At 46.7% G+C, this 27,350-nt stretch overlaps 1 protein-coding gene across 1 annotated transcript; it reads right to left on the bottom strand.

Moving 5' to 3' along the window:
- On the bottom strand, nt 1-27,350 carry INTS1 (integrator complex subunit 1). Its single transcript, XM_083872212.1, has 45 exons — nt 27,158-27,350; nt 26,805-26,942; nt 26,035-26,194; nt 25,554-25,659; nt 25,097-25,283; nt 24,822-24,967; nt 24,378-24,519; nt 23,862-24,038; nt 23,504-23,612; nt 22,765-22,885; nt 22,033-22,110; nt 21,372-21,529; nt 20,081-20,177; nt 19,583-19,674; nt 19,198-19,258; nt 18,622-18,819; nt 18,217-18,346; nt 17,872-18,051; nt 17,631-17,780; nt 16,896-17,075; nt 16,604-16,708; nt 15,668-15,835; nt 15,238-15,349; nt 14,747-14,908; nt 13,883-14,029; nt 13,391-13,489; nt 12,896-13,020; nt 11,854-12,195; nt 11,008-11,167; nt 10,166-10,306; nt 9,579-9,759; nt 9,372-9,495; nt 8,726-8,844; nt 7,658-7,745; nt 6,822-7,048; nt 5,712-5,835; nt 5,101-5,234; nt 4,536-4,728; nt 4,141-4,268; nt 3,563-3,675; nt 2,886-2,999; nt 1,988-2,058; nt 1,411-1,502; nt 1,228-1,337; nt 1-838 (listed from the first exon to the last, which is right to left on the bottom strand). Exons 1-45 carry the CDS (start codon nt 27,251-27,253, stop codon nt 723-725), a joined length of 6,201 nt encoding a protein of 2,066 aa, XP_083728338.1. The 5' UTR covers nt 27,254-27,350; the 3' UTR covers nt 1-722.

The following is a 27,350-nucleotide window of genomic DNA, read 5'->3' as shown; positions in this document are numbered from 1 at the left end:
ACCTCTTCAAAGTTGTCCTGTCAGCAGTTGGTGCTGAACCAACTCATCCATGGTACCCCACTGACCCTTCCAAATCTGCTCCATTTCTTGGATATCCTGTAAAAGGCCAAGACAGCTCTGTGAGCACTTGGCCATGGAGACAGGTCTTCCAGAGATGCTTTGTCTAGAACAACAAGAGACTGAAGAACAGGGGGAGAGGGATGTTAAGCAGGGAGCAGAGAAAGGCACAATGGAAACAAAGAGAATTTTAATTATAAAATAAAAAAACCACCCACCCCCAGAAACCAAAGTGGTCTCTCCCCCTGCACAAATCTGCATGTTCTCTCCAACAAAGAGAGTGCAGACACTTCAAGTGCAAGGGCCATCACTCACTCCCTTCTGCTCTCCCAGCAGCTCTGCCTTCTTGGAGAGAAAAAAAAAACTCCAAACAACAAACTGACAGCCACTGCCTCAAGACCCCATGAAGGAAGTGGTCCCTGTTTGGCACAATGTTCAGGAGATTTGTCTCCCACAAATTTGGCTTTTTAGCCAGCCAGATTGATCCTTGTCCCTTTCTGATCTTCAGTCAGCACCTTCTTCTTTTCCAGCACAGTCTGGCCTGCCACATCACCTCTTTGATCCTCCAGCACATGGGTTGCAATACACTGTTCTTCTTACAGGGTTGTAATGCAGCTGATGAATCCATTAATTTCTCTGGAAGTGTAACTCCCAGAACCACATGTTCATATCATGGCCTCCATGTGCAGAATCTTCAAGGCCTCAGAGATCTGAGAGCTGGTGTCGATCTGGCCGTACATGCCCACCAGGAAGGCCCTGTGCAGCAGCACTGCTGCGTGCTCTGGAAAAGGGAAAGGCACAGTGAGGACTGGCTCGAGGGCAATCCACCAACAACCACTGGGTGAGCATCTGCAGCTGCATGAGAAATCTCTCCTTCCATAAGAACTTGGCACAATCCCCCCTCTAACAGCTCTGTGGGTTTGTGATCATGTGAGAGTCACAACTCAGAGAAAACCAAAAGGGAGCAAATTTACCTCAAGGAAGCTCCCCTAGTCTCTAAGACAAATCCCCCTTGTGATGCTCAGCTCAAACCTACTATTGATATTGACGGCCTGGTCTAAGCAACAGCAATCCATGGCAACTTCCCAGGGGAGCTGTTCCCAGCACAGAATCCCAGCTTTGAGCCTTGTGAGGCCAACCATGCCCCGAGGGTGGCTGATCCCCACCTACCTTGGCAAAGGAGGGTGTATTCAGGCAGGTTCCTCAGTGCTGTCTGCACCACCTCGAAGTCTCGGCTGCCCAGGCAGTACATGTAGGTGGGCAGGAAATCTGCAGCAATGCTGGGAGTGAAACATGATAGTGTCAGTACAGCCCAGACCAGCCGGCACAGCCCTCAATTCCAGTGGTGCTCACCTGGGGTTGTTCTGGATGGAGCGCAGAGCCAGGCTGAAGGCCAGGTTTCGGCAGGAATCCTCTGATGAACTCATCAGCTTCTGTAGGTTTGTCTGAAAGATGAACAAATGTGGATCACAGGACCATTCAGGGGGCACAAACTCTTCAGACTGGCATTACTCCCCCTCCACACCAATCCAGCCCAATACAAATCCAGCAGGTACTGGCTGACCCCAGAAATCCCTCTTTGTAAGACAGATTATCCTGGTTTTGAATACTTTAAAGTACCCTTCTGTAATCTTATTTCATGTGGGACAGCTGAGTTTTCCCTAGTTTCCAGCTTATTCAACAGAGCTGTTCTGTTCTCTCCTTGCCCTGAGAAGAGGACAGAGGTTTAATTCTTCCTCTGACATAAAGCAGACGATGGTTGAGCCAGTATGCAATGGAGGGAAATACTGGGCTAACTGAGGACACTTTTCTTCTAAGGTGCTGCAACAACCACCCAAAAAGCAGAGGAAGGGTAGTGCTTAAGCTGGCAACAGATTCTGGTGAAAAGAATCTCTTCCTTCCAGTGGCAGTTTGAGACACCAATACTCACAGCAAAAAAGGCAAGAATTTCTGGCCTCCGTCTGGACATCTCATCGATGTCTGTCAGCACCTCCAGGATGTCTGGGAGAAGACACAGGTTGAAAAGGTGACTGAAATTCACTGATCCAGCAAAGAATCTTTTCTTTTTCCCCACAAAAGCAATCTCCCAAGCCATCAAGTTTTCCCACTTGCACACAGAGGTAGCGTAATGAAGGCAGTTTTTTAGAAAGGAGGAGACCAGGGATGTGTCAGATCAACACATCCCAACCTGCCCACACAGAGGAAGGAATGCAATGGGGCAAGAGGTTTCAGTTCCAGAACACCTTCTTATCTAACTAAAGACCTTTACAGAGTATCCCTTTAAGAAACAGGGTACAGGCAGGACTTTTTTGTCCTATTCTACCTTGGAAGGAAAACTGTCACAACTTAGGTTTGAATACAGGACACCTGTAATTTCAGAAGACCCTTGGAGAAGATGATTGTTCCCATATGACAGGTTAACATGTTTTTTTTCCACGAAGGCCATTTGGGGATTTCTAACAAATCCTGCTTCTCATCAGTTTGGTATTTTATTCCTATCAGCACTTCAGACCTGGCTCGAACTGCAACACTCTTTGATTTACTAATACTATCTCCCAAAATGCTTAAAGATCCTTGAAGAGCCTCAAAGTAGAGGCCATTGAAGCACTGCTGAGCTAAGTGATAACAGAATCATAGGAAGCCCCAGCCACAGAATCACAGGAGGTTATGAACAAGTTAATCCAAAAATGGAACATCCTAACTGCTGGTGACTTCCAAACACAAGATTGAAACAGGAAACCAGGCTGCTGCTGAAAGATAAGTAACAAGGTTGATAAATGTCTGCATTTGCCCTGTGTCTTTGCTCAGCTCTGCAGGTCCTCACTCACCCTCCACTGTTTGGCCTCTGGAGAGCCTCTTCATATACGGGGCCATTTCAGTCGGCGTGAGGGGAGTGAAGAGGGACACGCTGACCAGGGGGAGAGAGCCAGTAGCTGCTTCATCTGGGGGGAGAGAGACAGAGCAGGGCACTCCGGACAGCCTGTGGACTGGCCAATATTCCTTACCAGAGCAGTGCTGTATCAGGAGCCACCAGCAATGCTGTGATACAATTCCTGGCTCTCACACTGTCTCTAATCTCACTGCACCTCCTGTAACCCCCTCAGCTGACACTGAGGAGGAAGCTTCACAAGCTCTTTTAATACTGAATAATTTTCCCATGCAAGCTGTGCAAGCTGTAAACAGTGGAAGAGTGGATGTACCCTTAGAATCCCTCCAACAGGTCAATCCTTAAGTGTCGATTAAAAGGGGAAAATCCACGACCAGGAAACACACTCTTGTTAAGGGCTGTTCTTCTGCTCCAGTGGTGATACCACTGGCAGGAAAACAAATTAACCCATCCCAGATAGTGCTTCCCAACTGCTGAGCATACAAGTGCCATTTTCCACTCTAAACACACTGAGCTGTTACAAGAACAAGCACAGTATACACCCCGCAAAAACACCTATTCTCCAAAACAGACTGCATGTTCACCAGCTGGAATAACTCTTCTCCCACCCAGACTCACCATCCTTCTCTTCATCTGAGCCCCTGTCCAAGATGCCACTCTTACTAGGCAGACTCAGCCCAGCCAGGAGGGACTTCAGCATTGCCAGGTCACTGTTGTCTGATGACAGGTCACTGGGAAAAAGAGGTGGTGTGTTTGGCTTTCAATGGCAATAAGGGCATGAGCATAGATATATACACTAAAACAAAGAGCTTCTCAGAAGGAGAAACAAGATTTTTCCTTTCTTCATAACTGGAACTTAAATGCATTTTCCCCACATATATGTAGGTGGGACCCTGCAGCCACTGCTCTGGGGAAAGACTCTCCAGCTGCCTCTCTGGAAAGGCTGCAGGGCACTATAATACCTCAATATAACATTTAGGCCATTATGTGGGTTAAAGTCATTACGTGACTTCCTTGGGCTCAGTTTTCACCTATAAAGAAGAGATATGCTGCTCATTTCAATGGAGACTTAAGGGAGCCAAGGGTGAAAAAGTGCCATATTAGCAGCTACTCTGTCACATCCTCTTGCTGTCTTGTGTCTGATTAGCTCCTGGCAGTCTGACTGTGCATGGGCTAACAGGCATAAGGAAGCTTACTGGAGTGGATCCGAGTGCTTCTGCAAGAAGGAGACAGCTGCCTGGGCATTGCACGTGATGTACTTGTGGATAAACTGGACAAACTTGCTGATGAAGGCAGCCAGGTGCCGCGACGATTTTCTGTAGTTCTGGGAAAGAATCAACAAGGTGAGAGTTAACCAAAAGAAGCAGCAATGCACTGCCCCATCCTGCACCTCTGGGCACCAGGGAGCAGTTTCTTGATCTCCTGTCTCCTCTTCAAGCTCTCCAAGGTGCTTAATGCACCTTTTTGTTCTTAGGCATTTAGGAAGGCTTTCCCTTCAAACGAGAAGCACCAAGGTCGGCCCTGTGTTACACGAGCTTCCCCATCTAGTGGCCAGCAGCAGGTACATGAAGGGAAGCAGGGATTCTCCTACCAGCAGCAGACGGATGAAGGACAGCAGACAGTCCCAGAGTGCCGCCTGGTGCTCATTCTGGAAGACCTGCGGCTGGAGCAGCTCCAGGATCCCCAGGACGTGGATGAAGAAGGTCAAGTGGTTCTGCTGCCTGAACTCCTGGAAATTGAGGTGAACGCGGCCGTGCAGCAGTGCTGCAATCATTGGCAAGTGCCTGAAACACCAAACAAGAAAATCTAGGCCTAGATCTTTCAAGAAAGTTACACATTACCTCAGTTCCTGGAAGGCAAAATCCCTTATCCTCTCTCAGAGTTCTGGTCTTGATCCCTATATTGATAGGACTCAGCAAGCCCCATTTCCCACCCATATTGTGTTCCCTAGTCTCCCATTCCAGGATTATTTCCTGACAGACACAAGGTGTTGCCTCATTGTAAAAGGTGCAACTTTGCTGCCTTTTCTCTTGACTTCAGTACAGGAAGGTGAATTCTCTCACAACTGTTGTGATTGCTGCAAGTTCATTCCCTTTCTAGGACAGGGGTGGATGCTTTTCAATAAACCCCAGCCACACAGAGGGACACAGAGGTACCTAAGGAGAAGGATGGGATGAGCCACAGCCAACTTCCTGCAGGCCATGTTGGCATCCCACACACGGCTTTCGGATGACTTGGAGTCACTGGTGTCTGCGAGGAGGTTAATGAATCTGTGAACCAGGGCATCAAGCTGCAAGAAAAATAATGAGCAAACTGTTAAGAAGTTTAATGTACAAACCAGCCCCTGGCTCTCCAGCAGTGTTTCCCAATTCCTTTCCAGCTACACAGGGGGGTTAACAGAAATTATTTTCAGGTAGAATATGTGAGTAGATGCAGTGTTCCAGCTGGCATGGGATCTGAAGTCCACAGTCCCTACAGACATCAAAGCAGGATCAGATGCCTGCACACTTGTGCCTTACAGAAGCCTTTGGCACACAGAAGCTTGGTGGAGCTTATATTATTTTATAGAAGGACACTGCAAAATAAACCACACCAGAACTCTACTCTGGAGAGTGCAGGCAGGGATGGAGTAAAAGAAAAGCAAAATAAAGAAGCCAAAGTCACCTAGGAAGCTTTTGCCAGTCCTCACCTTCTAAACTGGGCATCAAGGTAGCATCTATTCTGTATACACAACTGGAAAGGGGATTTCCTATGCCTCTAACTTTACCTTGCAAGTACTGCTGTCTCTGGCTCCTTCACTGGTAAGAAGCATCTCAGGCATAGGCACAAGGAGCTCTGGTAGTTGCAGGTATATCTGCAGCAGAAGGTCCTGGCAGCATTTCCCCACAGAGCTAAAGGTAAAAGGGAGAGGTCAGCCACTGGCTACTACATTAGTTCAACCAGCAAACATCCCAGACCCATCAGATTAGTCATAGCTTTCCTGCATGTGGCAAACAGAGAATGTGAAACACACAGACATCACTAATCTCAACAAGTGCTTTTTAAGTCTTTGCTTCTTTTGAACAACTCAAATCATTCACCTTCTACAGAGATCCATCGAGTCTATGGGGATCCTCATGAGGCCATTTGGCATTAGAAAACTGCAGTTCCAAAGGGCATAGGACAAGAAAGCTCTGCTTACATCTCCAGTGCAGAGTTCCTGCATGTGGTACTCATGGTCAGCCCCATCCCAATTGGAAAAGAAGTCAGAACCACGACTATTCAGACTAACCAACATGAAACCTCTCTACACACCTGAAACTCCTGTAGATCCTGACATAGTCTGTACTAGGAGGCAGTAGAAAGCAACAGTTACTCAGAATCTTTCCTAATATCATGATAAGCAAGGTTGGAATTAGGTCAGTTCCTTTCACTGCCACAAAAACAGCATCTTCCTGTTCTTTCCACAGTCCTAAAATAGCTGTTAGGAAACAATTTGGTCTCCATTCAGCTTTGAAAGCAAGTCAGAAGCAGGATGTATTACAAGCAGTGACTCAAGGGATGAGTAGACAAGAAATCCCACGTTAAGAACTAGTAATTAAAATAACTCTTGCCTTAAAGAACGAAAGAAAAAAACCCAAGTATCTCAAGAATTTCATTCTGAAGTCCTAAAAAAAGCCCTTAAATTTCCCTTTTGAAGTCAGCTTCCTGGTCTGAGTACCACTTAAAACCACTTGCTATTCCTCCAAACCTCAGGGAGGATAGTGTGCACTTTTCATACAGGCTTTGGAACATGATATTCCTAATGAAGACATAGTGGCAAGTCTCATCATTGCCTGCCTGCCTGTGCCCCAGAACTACAATTCCAGCAGACAATGCTCCTCATTTGCAGCCTCACCTGCTTCCCCACTGCTGGATGCAGCTGGTCAAATATTCTGTTACTTTTTTGATGTTCTCAAGGTCTCCATGAGAACAACTGAGCAGTAATGGCAGTCGAGACTGGATGAGTGTGCAGGAGGCCTCGTCAGTGTTCTGGTATCTGGTCTCTGCTTCAGCCAGGATCAGCTCCACCATGCTGATCAGTTCTGATGCCTTCAGGTGGAGCACAAATTCCTCACGGCGCTTCTGTAATGCCAGAGAACACCCCAAATGATTCCACACCAAATCCCAAGATCCTTAGTTCCTTCTAGTCACACCTTCCCCGACTGGAATGTAGCATCTTAGAACCAGACTTAAGAATGGCCCCAGATCTAGAGCTCTGAGAGCATCACAGCCCCAAATAAAATCTCTTTACCCCTCCCCTACTTCTTCATTTACTTCCATCTCAGCATGCGTGATGTGTCAAAAAGCACAATCCAGTCATCAAACCAAAGAAATTCTGTGAAGAAGAGACACAGCCTCCTTTTCTTTGTAAAATGGCAATTATCCCCTGCTGGGTTTTAGCTTGCTTGCCACTCTAGCCTTGTGCCTTTACCAGATATTGTGGCAATTGCTGCAGGGGAAATGCCAAGTGGGCAAACTTGATGTGTTCCTATCAGCTTTTTGGACTCTAAATTGCCACTGTAAAATGTAACAGCAGAGCAGCTAAGTAACCAGCTGAGGTACAGGCAGCAAACTTGGCACACTACACCTGAATCACTCCAGCCACCTCTTGGCCATAGAACAATCAGGCACTGTGAAAACATTGCCTCTCACTCCATCCAGATAGGAATCTTGGAAGAACTGAAGCAATACCTGAGGAGTTCTCTGGTCCCTTCCCTGCCAGATCCGAGGAATGTGAATACAGGCCCACAAAAAATCCAAGGATGCAGTTGGGTCAAACCTGCCAGAAGACAAAAGATGACAGATTTGCAATTAGAGTCAGCACAACCCTTGGGCAGCACACAAACACATGGAAGCATCACTAAACATGATGAGTGCTATGAAGAAACATCTGCAAATGTAAAAATAGGATCTATTAAGTCCTAAGAAGGGGGTTGGTTCTGTTCCCAGATTATGACTAAACAGTGGTTGCAATAAGCACAGCACAGGGCACAGAGCAGAACAAATGGCATTCAGCAAGTGTGGGGGCTACGTGGAGCCTTGCATCAAGGCCAGGAGTTGATCATCAACACAAACAGTTGGTACAATCAGACCAATGACCTTACTGTCCCTATCACAGCACTTATCTTGAACTGAGAAATTAATGTAATTTTGAGCAAGAATTTAAGAATACAATAATAAACTGAAATGCTACCAGTTTTAGAAGCATTGTTGTTATTAGGTGTTAGCATTTCCTGGTCCATAACTGTAGCAATACTACTACACTGGAACTTCAGTATTTGAAAGCTGTGTGTAGGAGCTGAGAACTAGGGCTGCTGCAGAGATCAAAACTGGGAGGCTGATGTCATGAAAAGGTTAGAGAAAGACTGGAAATGCAGTTTAGTACAACCAAAGGATCCATCAGAGCCTGTCCAGGTACAGAGACAGCCCTCAGTTTGCTATCCAAGCCAACCTGCAAACCCTGTGTTCATAAAGATTATCAACAAGAGCAATGCAAGATGGATTACCCACAGTTAGCACTTCCTGTTTAGAACACAGCAAAATCTTTATGTGCTGCTTCCATCAAAGAGTAGGTAACATTTATATCAAGGTACACAAATCAGAAGGATTGAAATCTGCATCCTCCTCACAAAGTCTATTTTTGGCTGACTTACATCTCCTGGCAGACACATCATGAACATGGCAGGTCTTGTTCTCTCTCAAGACAGACAGGAGTTGCCCAACTCAATCCCTTGGCTAGGCCTGACAAACAAGACTCACCTTTGCTCCCTGTTCCTGCCAAGCAGAAGCCTGATGCACTGGTGCAGTGTGCTCCAGCTGGACTGGTGAGTCAGAAGAGCCAAGAGGTACGGGCGGAAGGAGGGCACCTGGGACCCTGCCTGGAAGCACCAAAAGTAGAAGAGATGTAATAAACAGATCCTGGTAACAAGGTGGGTGTAGGAAATGCCATGTGTACTGCAGAAGGATGACAATCCAGGAGGGCAACAGCACAGACAGCAAGAGGATTTAGGGCAGCACTATCTGACAGAACGTGGCATCAGATGTGAAATTCAGTTTCAGCCTTAACTTTGGAATGGCACTTTGTGCAAGCTATTGATCTGTCTGCAAAAATACCAATGGAAACACAGCTGGCTGGGTTATGGGACTGTGTAGTGTCTGTAAAGCACTTTGAAGTCCTTAAAAGAACACAGCTGAAGAAATATAAAGATAAGAGGAAACATAAGCCCTGCAGAGAGAAATGTGAGCCTTGCACAGAACCATCCTCCTAGTCAGCCTGTACTGCTTTGGAACTTACACAGTAACATGTGGCAAAACATAAAACTACCCCTTGCCCAGTTCCCAAGTGCAAGTCAGTACCCCAGAAAGTTGTTCCAGCACAGCAGTTCCTCTGCCCAACAACTCTTACTTTGTTCCAGGAGAACAGGAGCTTCTGCTGTAGATCAGGGCAGCTGCTGATGACCTCTGGGTCCAACATCTCCAGCCAGTCATTGAGAAGGCCAGAGGCAGGCCCTGGCCAAGCTGATTCAGCACTGTGGACAAAGCAAGGCCAGTGTCACTGGTGGTACCACGCACCCAGACCTACCCCTGAATTCCCATCATTGCCTTGGCTCACCTGCAACTCTCCACTTCCTTCTTTACTGGTGTTTCTTCTTTGTCCTGGAGCAACAAGGAGCACACCACAGCAATTGGTTTCATGGCAGGACACCTGGCAGTGGTCTCAACAGTAGCTGAGAAGAGGACAGTCAGGAGCTCTTCCAGGTACGGAGAGTGGGTTTCAATCAGACCTTGAAGGACTAGCAGAGGGAGAAAGATGCCACTCATTAACTTCAGGATGAGGTGAAATGTATGGAACCTTACAAGTATTATTCCTGATAGCCAGGCTCAATGAAGAATAGAGAAGCCGTTCTTATCTGGGATAGCAGGTTTCTATTTCTCTTTTTGTTAGAGTTCCACTAACTCTTGGTTAGTGGAAACCAAGAGTTTGCTCAGAGACTTAATCCTAGCCCTAGATCACAGTTTATAAATCCACATACAGTGGGGGAAAGGAGGTGATACAAGATAGGGCTGAATTTAGATCAGTTCACATTTTCTGATCCAGAGAGAAGGCAGATTCCCACAGCCTGCACAGTAGGCACTGCCTTGCTGGGCTGGAAGTTCAAGCTGCTGCTGCTGCAAAGGAGAGCAGAATGACATCCATACCTTTGCTGATGAGCTCTGGCTCCACATTACACTTCTCTCCTGATTTCAGGGTTGCAATGATGGCACAGACCGTGGAGCTGATCAAATCAGGGTCACGACGGAAAGAAAGAGCTTCTGTGAGGTGTAGGAAGCCACCTCGAACTGTAACAAAATCACAGCACTGGCATCACAGGGACAAGCCAGCCCCTACATCAGACTTCCCTCCTACAGACTCCCCATGTGGCTCCAGGGCACAGCTACTCAAACATACAAATATACATTCAACTGCCATTTATGGCCACCACAACCCTTGACAGCTTTCCTGCATGTTACAGGGACATGCAGCTAAGAAAAGGCTCTGTAACCACAAACCCATTTCCATGCCCAAGCTCTTGGTTAGACTCCAAGGGATGGCAGATGATAAACAACTCTACAAGGCATGATGTGACCTTGTTCCAGAGGCATTCCTGCATGCTAAAATTACAAAAAAAAACCCCACCAAACAAACAAACCAACCCCTCCCCCAAAAAAAAACAAAACAAAAAAAACCATGCTAAAACTACAAAAAAACCCCAAAACTACAGCACACACAGAATTCCTGGCCTGAGAAATTGTAAGTTTTCCCTGAGAGATCTGCTGTGCTTGGTGAGATGCTGTCAAGTGTCTACTACAAGCCCCTAGAGTTAAGGCACTTGTTCACAGTCTCAAAGAGTTTCTGCAGCACAGTGTTACTTTTGTAACTCCTTGTGACACCTCTATAAAAGACTGCCCATGACACTTCCTGCTCCAGGTGCAGTTTTGTTTGTCTCTTTCTTGTCTCACTTTGTCCCCTCTGAGTCCCATAAGTTGCCCAGTGCCAGTACCATCACTGATCCTATGCCTGGAGGAGTATTGCACAGCAAAGGCCTTCAGCTGAGCTCGCAGGGGACCATCTTCCACCGCAGGATTCTCTAGCCACTGCAGCATCTGCATGAGCACTTTGAAGAAGAGCGAGGAGAAGGCAGTGTCCTGTGGCATGGAGCGCTGGGAAGAAATGCTTTACAGTGAGGATGGTGAGGCACTGGCACAGGTTGCCCAGAGGTTCTGGACTCCCCATCCCTGGAAGTGTTCAAGGCCAGGTGGGATGCGCTTGGAGGAAGCCCTAGTGAAGGGTGCTCCTGCCCATGGCAGGGGAATTGGAACTTGGTGATCTTTTAAGGTCCCCTCCAATCCAAACCATTTTATGACTCTGTGAATTAGACTTCAGCTCTCAAACTGTCTGCAAATGCCCTGGCTTGCAAGACATGTCCAACGCTACAGATCAGTTCTAGAGCACAGACTAGAGATCCCAAAACCAGCAGAGACCTACAGCTGCAAATCCAAAAAACGGTTACCAGGCTAGGTAAGGTACACTAACACTGCAGGCAATCTCAGCAGTGCTAGGCTCATGTGGCCAGTCTGCATCCAGATGCCCATGGCCACAGAAACTGAGCTGAGCATTACAAAGTGTGCACAAAGCAGAGCAGATGCACTGCAGATTTCCCATTTCTCCCTCACCCCTCTTTATGAAATGCTCCCAAATAGATTTCCCATTTCTCCCTCACCCTTCTTTATGAAATGCTCCCAAAGAGACTTCCCATTTCTCCCTCATCCCTCTTTATGAAATGCTCCCAATCAGATTTCCTGCTTCTCCCTCACCCTTCTTTATGAAATGCTCCCAAAGCACTCACGTGGTACTGGTAGAGCTGGCGCATGAGCGGGCAGGAGATGAAGTGGTGGCGGTGCATGGTCATGACCAGGGCACCGCTGTGAGCCGAGTTGAGCAGCGCAGCCAAGGCCTGCAGCAGCTGTGCCGTGATCCCGCTGGCCGTGACACCACTGGCTGTGACCCCACTCGTTGTGACCCCAGTGGCCGTGACCCCACTCGTGATCCCAGTGGCCGTGACCCCGCTGGCTGGTGCAGCCCCTTGGCGGATGTGAGCCAGCTCCTGCCCCAGTGCCTGCTGCAGTGCCAGGGCCAGCGGCCGCAGGCTGGAGTTCTGCCACCGTGGGTCCGGGGTCAGTGGGAACAGCTGCGGGGACACAACAGGGAATACATTTATGACAGACAGTGAAAGGATTACTGTGCCATGTACCATGAACACCCTGAGGCAGAGGAGCAATTTACCTTGGACAGTTTTGCTGATTTGCTAACAAAAACCTTCTGATACAGCTTTTTCTATATTCTAGTGCCTGGCACATGAACATAAGCAGCATCTCTGCAACCCCAACATGACTATCAGCACTGACACTGCAGGGGAATCTACTACCCAAATACCAACAACCGACTTGGCCAATTAATTCCCTGTAGGCTCCTTCTGCAGTCAATGGAGGGAAGGAAGCTCTGTAGGCAGACAAGCCAGAGTAAAAATGCTGTTTGCACACAGCTTTGCTGCCAGGGCCCTGTGAGCATTTCACAAATCCTACATCCACTGCTGAGAGGAAAGGCACTACGCACAGAACAAACAAGGTGCAGAGACAGCAACATGCTAGTAGGTACTGGCAGTACTAGGCATGATCAAAAGCCACATCACGTTCTAACTACTAGAAAAAATTCCTGCCAGTATCAACTCCACCAGGCTGTAATGACACAGCCTCATTGCATCAGGGCTTTCATATTTATTGCCTGCAAACACTGCAGGATAAGGAGTCACAAGATGCAAGTATGAGAGAAATGGATTTTGTAAAGCTGCTGCAGAGAAGCAGCTACCCAGCTGGAGGTTATAATAGTACCTGCAGAAGGATGCCTGCCAGATCATCTTCTGGGCCCAGAACACGGACCTGGCTCAAGGCCCGGATCCGACTCTGACTTTGAGAGTTTTCAGGACTAGATTTTGACCTTGCAGTCTCAGCGCTGTCTGCAAGAGGAATGAAAGGAAAGAAAGGAAAATGCTGTTATGGTAGATAGCATCTGGAGCCCCAACACCAGATCACCTTCAGCTTTACAGTCTCTAACTGCTGAGGAATTCAGCAGCTTTTCTTTTAATTCCAAGCAAGACCTACTTTTCCGTATGACTCAGAAAAACTTGCTGTAATAAACTCCAAAAATATTGGAATTTCTCTCATTGCCAGAAGCAAAAAAATCTAGCAAGAACTGGTGTCTAACTGTAGCTTGCTGGTTTATTGCAACACAACTGCTTTTTAAGACATTTCTGCCTGTTCCTCTCAACAGCAACCAAGGAGGGAAGTTCAGAAGACGACTGATATTTAGGCTATCCCGGGCAGTACCTCGGCGGGCTGGTAGAGAAGCAGTAAGCAGAGAGTGGAAAGTCTGGCCTCCTGTTGCTCCTCTCTCATGTTGAACCTCCACAAGATGAGCCATGTAGTCTGAAAAAAGGAGGAAATAAGAGCACATCAGCATCTTACCCTCTTCAGTAAAGCAGGACAGGATTGGCTATTTGTACAGCTCCCACAGACAAGAGAATCTGCTGTCCCCACAGACTTTGTAAACAAGATGCCTTAAAAACTTTGTTTCTTTTACAAAGTATCTTTCAAAGTGCTTTTTGACTTTGTACATTCCAATCCAAAAATCCTCCTCTATTTTGGGAAATACAGCCAAGGGCCACCCAGGTGTCTACAGTTTCAACAAGCTGCCAAATCAGCCTGTGCACAAAGTTTGCTGAACTAGCTTGGAGTTTTCCAAGGAAGTCACGGGAGGTACTCGTGGAAACTGTTCGAGCAAAAATTAAATGCCTAGTCAGCCTCATCTGTAGTTCTTACTCTTGTCCATGATGTTCTGCTCCAGTGTCTGTGGGTCATGAGATACTGCCTGATCCAGGTATTGCAGAAGTTTGCTCATGCTGGAAACTGGGATTCCAAAGGACTGAACAAAGAGAAGCAGCTGCTGTGGCTCCAGGTCCTGCAGGGCTGAAATAGACAAACACTAAGTCCTCAGACCTCTGAACTCCCCATGGAGGGTTATCTTTATTACTTGATCTTTATGCTTTTGTCTGGACCAACAGTGACACATTAATGACAGGGCTGCAGAGAGCCTAAAGCCAGAAGTCTGACAGCTGCCTACTATATTTTCTTTCCTCGGCAAATCATTGCTGCCTTATTGCATCTTCCAGTTAATTCACTCACTGGCTAATCTGATCTTCTGTTTAATTTTATTAGAACCTCAGTAATGCAATCATTCGTATTAAAAAATAACTTCCACCCTATCTCTTGATGGCTGCAGGCAGGAATTATTGAATAATTCAATCGCTGGCTATAGACAGCTGTCATTTAATTAGTAAAATGGGATGAAAGCTCTGAATACCAAGAAGAAAGAGAGCACTGACAAGTGGAATGAGGACCAGAAAAACCAGAGGTTTAGCTTACATCCTTTAGGCACAGCTTTCCACAGTGCTGTGCCTGTTGTCTGGTGACTGAATAGCTTAGTTGGGACCTCAATTCAGAGCCTCCCATCCCTCTAAAATACACAGAAAGGGGAATATCCATTCAGACTCACTCCCCTACTATAAAAGTAACAGTGATAGATGGCTCCGTGCAAAGGCATCCAAGTAGGATATCTGGGCACACTTGAGCAGGGAAGACTCTCCCTTTCCTTTCAGCAGGGTTTGAAACATTCCACAGGCTCACCTGCATCCACGAGGCGTGGGACCTCGGAGCGGATCATCCGCAGCTTCAGCCAGTCGGGGAGCAGCAGAGCCTCCTCGGAGGTGTCAACCAGAAAAGCTGTGGGAAGGGGCTTTTTCTCCGGGAACCATATATCCAGCAAGGTGTAAAAATCACCATCCCCTGCTTAAGAGTGGATAAAAGGTTATTTCCCATGTTCACAAGCAGCTAGAACGCCCTGCTCCTCTATATCAATACGCCAGAACACATCATTGTTTTAATATTTCCTGCTATCTGCAGAAGGCAAAACAAAAAAAAAAAAACCCAGCCTGCAAATCCTTTACTCTCTGTAGCAATATTCTGATAAATCTTACAGCTACAAACAAGTACTGCAAGGGTCAAGCTTGTGAGTAGAAGGATTAACACCAGCCTGACCTGCTAGGAGATAGCAGATACAGAAAACCACCCTGTATTGACCATCACCCCCTAAAAAAATCTGAGCATACTTCACCAACCTTGAGGTGGCCCCAGTGTCAGGAGAATAACCATGGCATGGACCACAAGGATGTGCATGGTGGCTGTTTCCCCACTAGTCCAACGAAGGAACACCTGATCCTGGGACTCTGACTGGAAAAAGGCAGAAAAAGACAGGATGAGCAAAAGTGGGGGAGAGAAAGGAGAACATGAGAATGGACAAATTTAGTCAGATCATAGTTCCCAATATCTCCAACAGTGGCCACGGAAGATACTTGGGGAAAAGTTAAAAAGGCTTTTTACAAACACATAGGCTTGGCTCTGATACCACGTCCCAATCTAATTATTTTCAGATCAGAGAAATCTTGTGCTGGACTTGGTTTATTCAAATTGAGTAACCCATAAAGGGCTTCTGTTCCGTTAACCTGCCCAGTCTGTGTGACCTGCTGGGGCAAGGCAGCAGGCACTCACCCAGCTGTACACCTCCTCGCCCTCCTTGCTCTGCCGCATGCGCTTGATGTAGCGGGAGAAGATGGAGAGCAGAGCCACAAGCACTGCATCTGACTCAGCACTGTAGGAGAGCTTGGAGAACAGGTGGGACATGATGGTGGAGCGCTCCACAATCAGCCGGGCAACATCCTGCAGGGAAAAAAACATCCAGGAGGTCTTTACTGCAAAGCACAGCCAGGTCCCCCTGTTCCACTGCATCATGTTCTCCAGTTCCCATTGTCAGCCCATACACACAACTCTGGAGATCAGCTTGTGGGGTCAAGAGCAGAACTGACACAGGAGGGGAAAGGCCAGTGCTTTGCATGGATCTTACAGTGCCCCAGTGGAGCACAGATGCATTCTGATGCACCCCAATAAAAATTAAGTATATAGCATTTCTCTGAAGAAAAAGATGTACTGACACTTATCATTCAGCCTCCTCCATGTATCTAAACAGAGGCACTATCAGTACATGAGTATTAAAAGCAACAAAGAAAGCACCCAGGGAGAAAAAAGGGAAAAAAAAAATCACCAAAAGCTTTTCTAAAAAGAAAAAAAACTCACACAAACAAATAAACCCAGAAATTTAGTTTTGGTTACAGGAGAGTACATATCCTACCACTAAAGTTCCTAACTTCCCATTCTCTCCACAAATACATATGACAGCAGGTTTAGCACCTGCTTACTTATGAAACACTATTCACTCTTGCATTCCCCATTCCAGCTGATGGGCTGCTGCACTGGAGGTTATTGCTCTGATTACCATTTCATTATATAAACCAAAGACACAGGTTTGCCTTTCAATCCATATACAGAGACACAAACATGCAGTTATCGGAGTAGCACACACCCCAAAACTCATCCTGGTGGTACAGCAAGTCCCATGCCATGTGTTCCCCACACAATCCCTCCTCTCACCAGAGCAAGGTCGTTGTGCTGTCCCTGCTCCTCCACTGGGGCGTGCTGGGAGAGGTACACCAGGTAAGCACTGATGGTCTGGGGATCTGTCTCCATGTGGATGGCCTAGAATGAGAATTCCTTCCATTAGAAATCGTGATTTAATGAAAACAAACACCAGCATAAGCAAAATTCTTCTGCAAGCATATAACCATGCCAATATCACAGCCAGATTCAGTTTGTTTAAATCTGCTTCAGCACTAGTAGAAAAAGAACAAGCTTGACATTTCTCCCTTCAGCTGCTTCCACCCACCTGCTGCAAGGCCAGAGCTGTGGTGGCTCTCACACTGTCAAACAGTGGCAGCCTTGGGAGATCTCTCAGCAGCCACTGATATCCCTGCAGCAGCTCAGAATCACCGGAGTCCTCTTCCATGGGGTGATCCTTCTCCTCCCCATCACGCATTCCTCCTTCTGACAGCACCAAGGACAGGCCCTGCACAAGTCACACAGATACAGCTGGTGCATATGAAGCCACAGCTGGACTGCAAGTTTCATACTAGTGAGTTTAACAGAAACATGCTTTAAACACCACAGAACAATCCAAATGCAGCACACAACAGGTTTCAGCTCATATGATGTGTTTTCTTAACAGATACCCTGCTGGAAGTTTCAGTCTAAGCGTGATCTTTCTGAGCTCCCTGCAATTCTCTTTGCCTTGTCTATGCTCCAGAGCATCAGGCACTCACTCACACTCCTCACAGACAACAGCCTCTGCCAATTACTCCACGCAATCTCCTGATTCTACACCTGAACTTTACAGGAAACAGTAAAATCCAGCTCTATCTTAAGTACAACTCAACTGTTGAACAATAACTTCTGAGCAGCAGGGAGCAGAAGTGTATTTGATGGGGTTTGGAGATTGAGACAAGTCACTGAAGGAGGATGACAAGAAACAATTTCACTGTGCTGGCTCTGGAATCAAGATAACCTAGGGCTTTGCCCTGGGCTTCAGACAGGCCCTAGTCAAGATGATTCTCATTCTGCTCACCTTCATGGCCAGGACCCGGGAAGCCACCTGGGAGGAACTCAGGCGCCGCAGGAAGTAGTCAAGCACCTCACAGGTTGTCTGTTCATCTGCTTTGGGTCCCAACAGCAAGTCTTGCAAACGTCCAAGCAACTGCCTTTGTTTCTGTTGTCTCTGTGGAGTGGTAAGTTGGTCAGTTCAGTGGAATCAAATCTGGGATGCACAGAAAGTAGGTAACAGAAGGGATCCCCAAGAGACTGCTCACCTGGCGTTTCTTGGCACGCTGGTCCTTACTCTCACCCTCCTCTTCTTCTTCACCTGAGGTCGATTCATCAGCAGCATCATGAAGCAGGAACTCACAAAGACACTGCACAGGCAGGACGTCCAAGGAGCCCTCACTGGACTGAACCAGATCTGCCAGCCATGGCATTGACTGTGATGAGGCCTGGGAAGGATGAGAGCAACAAGATCAGCAGAACACAGACGCAGCACACTGATGACTTAATTCCTGAGCAGCAAACCACCTTCTCCTGAATCCCACTTAGCTTCCTTTTGCCCCTCACTCTGCTCAAGTATCAGAGGCAAGGGATCCAGTCCCCCCACAGCCCACCTGTCTCTGAATGATGTTGAGAAGAAAGTCAGGATGGCGACTGCGACACAGAAGGTGGCCCAAGCGAAGGGACTGGTTCAGGCTCTTCACCTGCTCCAGGACATGTGGCGGAGGTCTCCGAGGGGGGCCCCTGTCACAGAAACAGCAAGTTACCCACAGGCTGACAGACTCACTCTGATGTGATGAGGATCAGTCAGTTCTGTAGTGTGTGTGAGGTTTATATGAAGGTGGCAGGCAGGTTGGAACCAGATGATCTTCCAACCAAACCATTCTGTGATCCCACGGGCTACCAGACCACAGGGTTCTTCTTCCCCATATCAACCACCCTGTGGTGGAGCAGGATTTCCTGTCAAGTGTTGTTAACTAGGATTTCATGATGGTACCAGAATGCGGAAAGCTACTTACTGAGGGTCCAGACTTGTCAGCTGGGACAGCAAGAGGCTGCTGCTTTCTGTAATTGTTTGTTTTGTGGATGCAGCTGCCAGATGACCCTCAAATGCAAGAATCTCCTGTTTTTCTCTCTGGGAGATTTGAAGTTCACGATTAATCATCTCTGTGCGTGTCTCCTCATCCGTCAAGGTACATTGAGGATAGGAATAGTTACTGAGAAAATAAGTTTAGAAAAAGGAAATGGTTATCTTGTTCTATTCAAAATTCACAAACCACAGTCAGAAAGAACACAGGACCCCTGCGCTGATAGACAATGTAGAAAAAAACAAGTAGTTTCTCAGTGGAGCCAGGAGACTGAGACCTCAGCAAGCACAGCAGTCATTCCCCTCCCCCTTTTTCTCAGCTTTATTCCCTTGCTTATAATATTTTTGTTGAGGGAAGGCACTTTTCCCACTCCAACTGCAGTGCTAACTCCAGTTTATTTTACACAAGTCCCACTGGAAAGAAGGAGTCGCATGGCACAAACTTAATTCCGAAATGTGATTTTTTTAGTGGTCTATTTGATATATGTAGGGATTTAACCATACTAACTTGGTCATGACCATTTCCATGAGCATCTTTAGAGAGGGATACTCCTCCCATGCAGCCAGACCTGCAGCAGAGAAGAACAATAAGAAATACAAGAAAAAACCAGAGCCTTTATATATACTCTAACACATTCCAAGGTGGGGAGACACAAACTCACTTGAGAACAGCTTGTAACACTTGGAGCACAAACAAGGTGATTCCAGCCACATGCTGGTCCAAATCCCAAACCCACACATTTTTCACTCACAGGGGATACACAGTTATTTCACTGCAGTTACCTCACCAACCCACCAAAAGGCCTTGCACACAAGCAACCAGACTTCTGCAGAAAGCACCTTGGCCAATTTTTTGCAGCAGATCTGGTACCCTGAGAAATGTCCACACTCACCAATGTTTTCAGGATTGAATGCAGCCACCACAAGCAGGAGAGGCCAGGCTTTCCAGTAGAGAGTAGAAATAGCTAAATTTGGAGGCTGGTACCTGCAAAAGCCATCAATAGAGAGTAGTGGTCAAGTTTGGTTCTTTAAGCTCATCTCAAGTTTGCTTTTCTCCTTGATCATGCATTATTTAGATTTAGTCATGCCAGTTCAGTGCTCTTCCCAACAAACAGACAAACATACACACACAGAAATCCTTTCAGGAGGGACAGCAGGATTCAGTTGAAGATTTCTGGGGCAGAAAGGTCAATGCTTGCAGACCAAAGTTCATTCCATGACTCAGGTCTTGATTGCTCTAGAAAAATACCCACCATGACCCTGAAAAGTCTTCCTTGTAATTTTGTTATTACAAATTTTAGTTCAGAAAAGATCTTAAAATCTGTGAGCTGGGAATGTTAGTCACAAGGTGAGCTAGATCACAGCAAGATTATCTATGTGATAAATCTTACCCTGGGGGTAGCTGGATATTCTCTGGATGGTGATAAGTGCACAGATTTAAGACTGCATCGATCAGCTGGATTCTTTCTACCCTCAGGACCTCAACATCTGGAGGAGAAGAAAAGACTGAACAAGTTATTGACCTGTCTACCTGCCTGAAAGTCCTTCAAGCATCACAGTATAAAACAAATTTTACTTCAAGCAAGTATGTTATTGTGGGCTTGCTCTCATGATATTACAGAAACAAAAAATCAACATTTAAAGAGCAACAACACTTAAAAAATCCTATAAGTCAATATATAAGGAAATGGAGCTTTTCAGCAGCAATCTGCTCTAAATTCTTAAGGGTACTTTTTTCCTCTTAAGGGTACTTTTTTTCCCCAAATGCATCAAATATGATACTTGTAACTTTTTCAGAACTTGGATACACTCCTTCGGGTAAGCAACAAATCTGATCAGAACTTCTGGAGCTTAGAGGAACTAAAAATGCATTTCAACTTTGTTGAAATTTCAACTCACTCTAATTCTGAGTCTTTCAGTATATGAAATGGTGCAGGATTTAAAAACCTATATGAGAGGCTGGACATATTTTGAGAAGATACTGAGCAGCAAAGTCTAGATCCTTCCACAAGCACTGAGCAGCTCAAGATCACTCTTTGCCATTAACCAGTCAGCACTAAGAGCACGTAAGATTTAGAATCAAACTCTTGACAACATCCTCAATTCTGCCACAAACACATACAGCTCAGCTGAATGGACGTATTTCCCAGCAATGAAGGAATTTAGACAAATGCTGAACGAATTCATAAAAGGGATAAGAGTAAAGATTGCTTTTGTAACTGCTGTTCTCTAAGTGCCCCAATAATGGACTTGGGAAGTGCATACAATTGGTTAATTAATTTAACTTCCAATCCTTCCATTCTTGCATAGCCTATAAATTTCATTTTACAGTACGTACAAAGGACTAAATTGAATTTAAAAACGCTGACTCAAAACTCTGGGTGGTTGTTCACAGTCCTTCATTCTCCACACAACCAATAATTTCCCAAACACTCCATGATACAAAATTAGTAACAGAGAAAAACAGTAAGAGAAAATAAGAAGCTTCTCTAGTGAGAAAGCAACAGCAGTACATGTCTGGCTTTGAGCCAAATGCTTAGCCATCACGACTAAAATATGCTTTAAGTGATGCAAAGGCTGTTTGGTAGGTGGTAGGAGCTGTCTCAGCCCTGGGTGGCAATAGGAGGACGTGGATGGAGACAGAAGCAAGCACTTGCTGGTGGGAGCTGTGTGCAGCCTCACCATCTGCTTGCACAGCTGCAGCCCTCTTCACCAAGTGGTCGGCGAGCTCCATGGCGTCGGCGGGGCCCAGCGGCAGGTCCCGCGACAGCCCAATCACCAGGATGCGCATCAGGGTGTCCTCCAGGATGGGCACCTCGGAGCACAGGCGAAGGAAGAAGCTGTAGGAGACACAAGCCAACAGTCACATTTCTTTGGACAGCAGCGTGAGACCCTACAACTCATCTGAGCAGAAGATACATCACAGCTCAGTTGACATCACCTCCCCTGATCTCCAGCTCCAAATGAAACTATTTGAAACAAATTATTATCTGAGTATCACTTGCATTGCTTGGTACCTCTCTGCTTCAGCCTGCTTGAGTCTGGGCTCCCTAAGTTACCCCAGTTACCCAGGCACTGTGGGGCTGTCCTCCTTACAACTACAGCGTCAAGATACAGAACAGCTTGGCACAGGGAACAGGAATGAAGGAGGAAGAGGAACAGATGGAGAGTGGAACAACACCCCCCGGTTTTATGGCAGTGTAACAGATGAAGAAAATCTGAGCACAGCTCCAAGCCTTTCCAACACAGAGCTATATAAGGATCACCAGAAAAAACCCATTCCTCTGCCTCCAGCTTGAGCAGCTCCCCACCTGTGCCCACCACGGGAGGGGCACACACTCACTTGCGGTCACTCTCGGGGGGCCAGTTGTCCCATTTGTAGTAGGTTTCTGGCTGTTCTGTGAAGAGCACCTTGTGGAGGCTGTAGAGATGAAGAGGACATTAAACACCATCTGTGAGGCTTAAGAACACATACAACAGTCCAGTCTCCCCCAAATCCTGCTAAAGCTTCCCATCCTACACATGAAGAAGCCCCTTCAGATAAGTGAATCTAGCAATAGTAACAACATGATTCAGAACAGAGAGGACTATACAATATGGGCTGTGGGTTTTTACACTTTCAGTAACTTATCTTGCTTTTATTAATTCTGGCTTGAACTGCCTCAGTAATGCCTTGTGTCAAGACGCCAGGATACCATCTGTCCCCCAGAAGACAGAACTATCTGGGGAGGCCTCAGCCACAGAGCCTTAAAAAGGATGTCAAACAAAAAAAAACAAGGAGTCCACAGGGAATTTGTTTGGTCAGGTAGCTAAAAATCCCCTACTGAGTGGACCCAAATAACATAAATCAGAAGCATTTTCCATTATCGTATGTTTCTAGTATGAGGATGCATCTGAAAGAATTTCAGAGACAGAGACAGTCCCAGCCTGAACTCTGCTAAAACTGTTTCTGCTCCCTGTCCGAAAATGGGAGAGAAATCTAACCAAATCCTGGTGTATACCTGTTTTTTCATAACATATCACATTGTTGGGGAAGGGACTGGTTAAGTACAGACATGACCAGGCTGACTCTCACCAGTGCACATAGTCCTTTGGAGCCAGCTTGCTGATAGACGGAACAACTGTATGCAGCCACCAGACAGCATCACGTTGGATAGCAGCAATTTGGTTCTGGAAAGAGCGCAGCACTTCCAGGTCTGAAAAACAGCCAGGTCACAAATTACACACATGGGCCCCATCAGAAGTGTGGTGGTTTCAAGACAGTAATCAGGACTCTGAGGGATCAACAGTAAATCATAGAATCACAGAATGATTTGGGTTGGAAGGAACCCTAAAGATCATCTTGTTCCAACTCCTGCATCACAGGAAGGGACACCTTCCACTAGAGAAGGGGAACCAGAGGAGTATATGAGACAGACTTGAACCCCCCAGCCCTGACAGCTTATGTTCTGTGCTTTCTGACACATGCTGCAGCAAAACCCCCAACACAAAGCACAGATGGATTAGTTTTGTGAGAAGACATGTGGGCAGTCATGTCAGTGCTACACCAAAGGCCTGTCTTCCCAGCCCCTAAATCCTTACAGCTGCCCCTTCAGGCCCGAGGCCTCTCCACCCACAGCTCCCTTTCCCCAGCTTCTCAGCCACTGCTTCCACAGATATGAGAAGTACCCAGCCATGCAAATGCCACATTTCCTATCTCTGTCAGTCCCAGGATGACAGCAGGCTCCCAACCCTAGCTGATGTTCTCCCAACATCAGGGGCAGATATCTACCAAGATGCCCATCCTCAGAGAGAACCTAGGTTCTTCTGCTTACTCTTTTTCTCTCCTTTGTCCCAAGCAATTCCAGCCTCCTTCACCTGGGCTGTGATACCAAGCATCATGGAGACAGCTAGCAGGTCGGTTATGTGGATGACAAACCGCTCCTGAAAATAGAAAAGGGAAAAAAAAAATTTGAATAGCAACACTCAGAGCTGCCTTCTGGAAGTGTTTTGTCATCAAAAATGAGGAACATGGATGTTTGGAAATGAGATATGGGAGTGCTGCTAAGAGACACACAAATAGTGACTCACTCAGATACCAAAGAGCAAAAGAAAGAATGGCCAGGAAAACAGACACAAAAGAGCTCAGTGCATCACTGGCACATCCAGCAGCACGAGGGTCACAAATGGTACCTTGAACTCCATCTCTGCATACAGGGCCTCCTTCCGTTCCTGCATGAGACCCAGACAGAAGGCCTGGAAGTTGATCTCATGTTTTGTCTGTTTGATGATCTCTCTCAGCAGAGCCCGTGAAGCTCGCAGGTAATCATCCTTGGTGGTCAGCAGGTCCTGGAACACCATTGCCAGGTACTGGGGCCACACAAAGAGAAAACTTTCAGTGCACTGTAATGGGTCTGCACCCACAAAATGAAGAGACACAAGGAAACCATGCTGGAGGTATCCTGTCCTTCAGACCCCTGGGGAGCTGTAATAATGCTTCTCTCATGAAAATGCATTGTCACCCTGAATGTGGGAGTTAGAAAATGCCCATTTATGTTTATTCCTACCAAGAATAATTATATAATTTCAAGACAGTATGCTATAGATCAGACAGCTGTCTGTGAAAAGATTCATCTGAGCCACAAAACAACTAAATCTGTCAGGTGGGGTTCTGGGGTTACTATCAGACATCCAAGACACTGCACCTACCTTTGGAGCTTGCTCTGAGCTGTGCTGAAGCACAGTATACAGGATCTGCATGTTGTTGGGATTTCTTGCATTTGATAGTTCATTGAAAATCACAAACTTAATGGTGGTGCCCAGGTTATCCCTGTGTGCATTCAGCAACTCTCTGCAAGGGAAGACCAGGAATACCTGAACTGACATTTCATTGCAGGTCGACACATTCTTTTCATTTCTCCTTGAAGTATTTAGCACACAAAAGTGAAAAGGATGGAACAGTACATATCAAAGGACAATATCAAAAGACTACTGAAAGATTTCTGGGACAATGAAATCCATTTAAATGAACACAAGACACTCCATGCCCCAAGTTGGTATTTAAAACCATTGTGCAGAGACACTGAGACTGCCAAGTCCCTGGGCACAGCTCCCACAGTGCTTTCTCTTCCTGTCACAGACCCAGCCCCTCACCTGACACACAGCATGTAGTGGTTGAGAAGGACTTTTGGCTTGAGTCGAATTTTGATCAGGTTGGAGATAACTTCCATGTCCTCTGAGCTATGGGTGTTACAGTTCATACAGACCGACATCAGCAAGTCCTGAGCTGGCTTGGTCAACTGCAGAGAAAGGGCAGAAAGGCTCCAGCCACTCACCATTACAGACCAGAAATGTAACTGGTGTACAGAATGCAGCCCTCCTGGCTGGATTCCAGATCAGGGCTGTGCTTCAACAGCTCCTCTCCTTACCTTTGGATTCTGCAGCCACATCTCCAGCCTCTGCACGGCCATCTGACGCACCTCCTTGTAGCCACAGGTGGCCGTCAGCAGCCGGAGGAGGTTCCTGGAGACGTTGTCCATGGGCTGCCGCCGGTTCAGCTGGTCCCGGAGCATGTCCAGGACATATTCCTCCACACTCTCTGCAAGGTCTTCATACCTGGGCCACACAAATTGAACTTTACTCATCTCCACAAAAGCCAGTCCAGAGATCAGCACTCCTTTTTGTTTGTGGTATGACTTGCAAACCAAGAAAATCTGCTTTTTCCTCCTGGAACCAGTTTTATCTGAGGTTCAACATCCCCCAGCAGGTGCCACGGCAGCACAGAGAAGGAGCTTCCTGACACAGCTCTGCAGGGTGGGTGAGCACAGACACATATACAGACACATCTGCCACACAGCTGTGTTAGGAGAAGGAGAGACACTGTACCTGGGCATGAGCTGGCCTGCCTGCTCCGGGCTCATTTTCTCCTCTGCAATCAGCAGCTCACTCTGGCTGTCCTCCTCTTCTGTCATGGAAGGGTGTGGGCTACTCCCTAAGAGAGACCAGCACACTCTTTGAGACAGCTCCTCTCCCTAGAGATCAATCACTGGACACAGCACACTTCATAAGACAACTCCACTCTCTAGAAATCAATCCTTTGTGCTCTGGCTTGTTCTGCTTCTTGCAGGGATCCCTTTCAGCAAGACCACAGCCTCTTACACTGCATCCCATACAGGCCCATTTTTCACCACCCTCAAACATCCCCTGGACATGTAAGAGCCCCAAAAAGAAGAAAAGCAATGCCTGGAAGTCAAAGCCTGGCCTATGTGACTCCATTCAGTATCAAACTATTCTCACAAGTCAATAAGCAGTGCAGGCTCCATCCTCTCCCTAAACCTTTGTTCCTGGTTCCCAAACATCTTCTTACCAGCACTGAGGTCCCCTCCACTACGTCCAACCTCTCCATGCAAGAGCATGGTCTTAGGAGGCATCTTTGTGTTAAAAGCTGTCTGGATGTTATCCACAAAGGTCTTGCAGTGAGGGCTGTCCACCCAGATGCGTTCCCCAAGGGAGTCCTCAATGTACACCTGCAGCAGGGAGCACAACCCATTTTCATGGGGTTAATTACAGGAGGATTTGTGAGTTTTTATGGATTTATGTCCATAAAAAAATATACAGAGCAGAAAACTAGTATAACCAGTGCATGCATGAAAAACAGATCATACAAGAGCAAAAATACACATCATCACATCCCAAGCTCTACTGGGCACCTTCTCAAAAAAGACTTTACAACAATTTCTACCATCAAAATACAGAAGCTGGTCAGCTCAGTCTTTTTAAGTTAATGGGCTGTTTTAATCCCTACATACCAAATAGAAAGCAGGGAGTCTCTGTAACACTTACATCAATACAGACTCTAAAAGACATCTCAGAAAAGAGCAGAGATAAGGCAACAAAAGGCAATGGAGGCTACATTCCAGAAATCCATGGAGATTCTTCTTTAAAAGGATGGGCCCAGACTCCAATTTCTGCCTCCTCCAGCTGCATTCCCACAGTGGACAAGAGGACACCAGCCACACCCTTCCCTACAGCTGTAATAAATCTTATACTGCTCTCCTACTCCAGCACATCCACATTTCCCAACCCAGTCTGCCCACCACTGCCTCAGCCCAGCAGAAGCCTCCTCAGCTCACCAACCTTGACAAAGATCTCTGGCCAGTTCTCATCCTCTTCATAAGCTGCCATGAGAAGGTTGCATGCCAAGACAGACACAAGACTATTCCCTTTGGCTTTGAAATTGATGGAAGCATCTCTTCGGAGTAGGCTGCACAGTGCCTGGAATAACATCCACAAAAAATAAAATCATAAACAAGTCATCTATTGAGAAAGCATGCAGAGAAGCTGCAGAAAGAGAAGGACAAATTGCAGCAGCTTGCCACAGAGCTCTGGTATTTACAAAGCCATGCAGATCACACACAGGCCTGAGAGAAAGTGCAGCTCTGCTCATAGTTTGGCAGGAAGGATCCATCAGTAACTTTGCGAGTCCTCACCTCGATAACCCCTTCAGTGGCAAATATGTTGGGTTTGATTTTTGCCAGGTACATAAGGCTCAGGTACAGAGTGGTGTCAGGTTTGGCTCTGTTCATCTTCAGCTGCTTCACAGCTCCACACAGCACCCCCTCGATACGGTCATCGTTGCCTTCTGCCTCTGCTGCCTCAATCTCATCCAGCAGCACCGTGGGG

The sequence above is a fragment of the Zosterops lateralis genome (assembly GCF_965231275.1).
Source record: "Zosterops lateralis genome assembly, chromosome: 15".
Classification (NCBI taxonomy): domain Eukaryota; kingdom Metazoa; phylum Chordata; class Aves; order Passeriformes; family Zosteropidae; genus Zosterops; species Zosterops lateralis.
The sequence above is the reverse complement of the archived record's forward strand: the minus strand, read 5'-3'. Positions and strand labels throughout refer to the sequence as shown.

Bases quoted from the DNA above. Each gene is read 5' to 3' on its own strand.
- INTS1 (XM_083872212.1), bottom strand. From the start codon at position 27,253: ATGAACAGAGCCAAACCTGACACCACTCTGTACCTGAGCCTTATGTAC. The intron at 24,039-24,377 runs GTAGGTGCAGTG...GTGTGGCCCCAG, and splicing joins GCTCAGAGCAAGCTCCAAAG to TACCTGGCAATGGTGTTCCA. The intron at 15,350-15,667 runs GTGAGTGCCTGC...GCCTTTTTCCAG, and splicing joins GCGAGGAGGTGTACAGCTGG to TCAGAGTCCCAGGATCAGGT.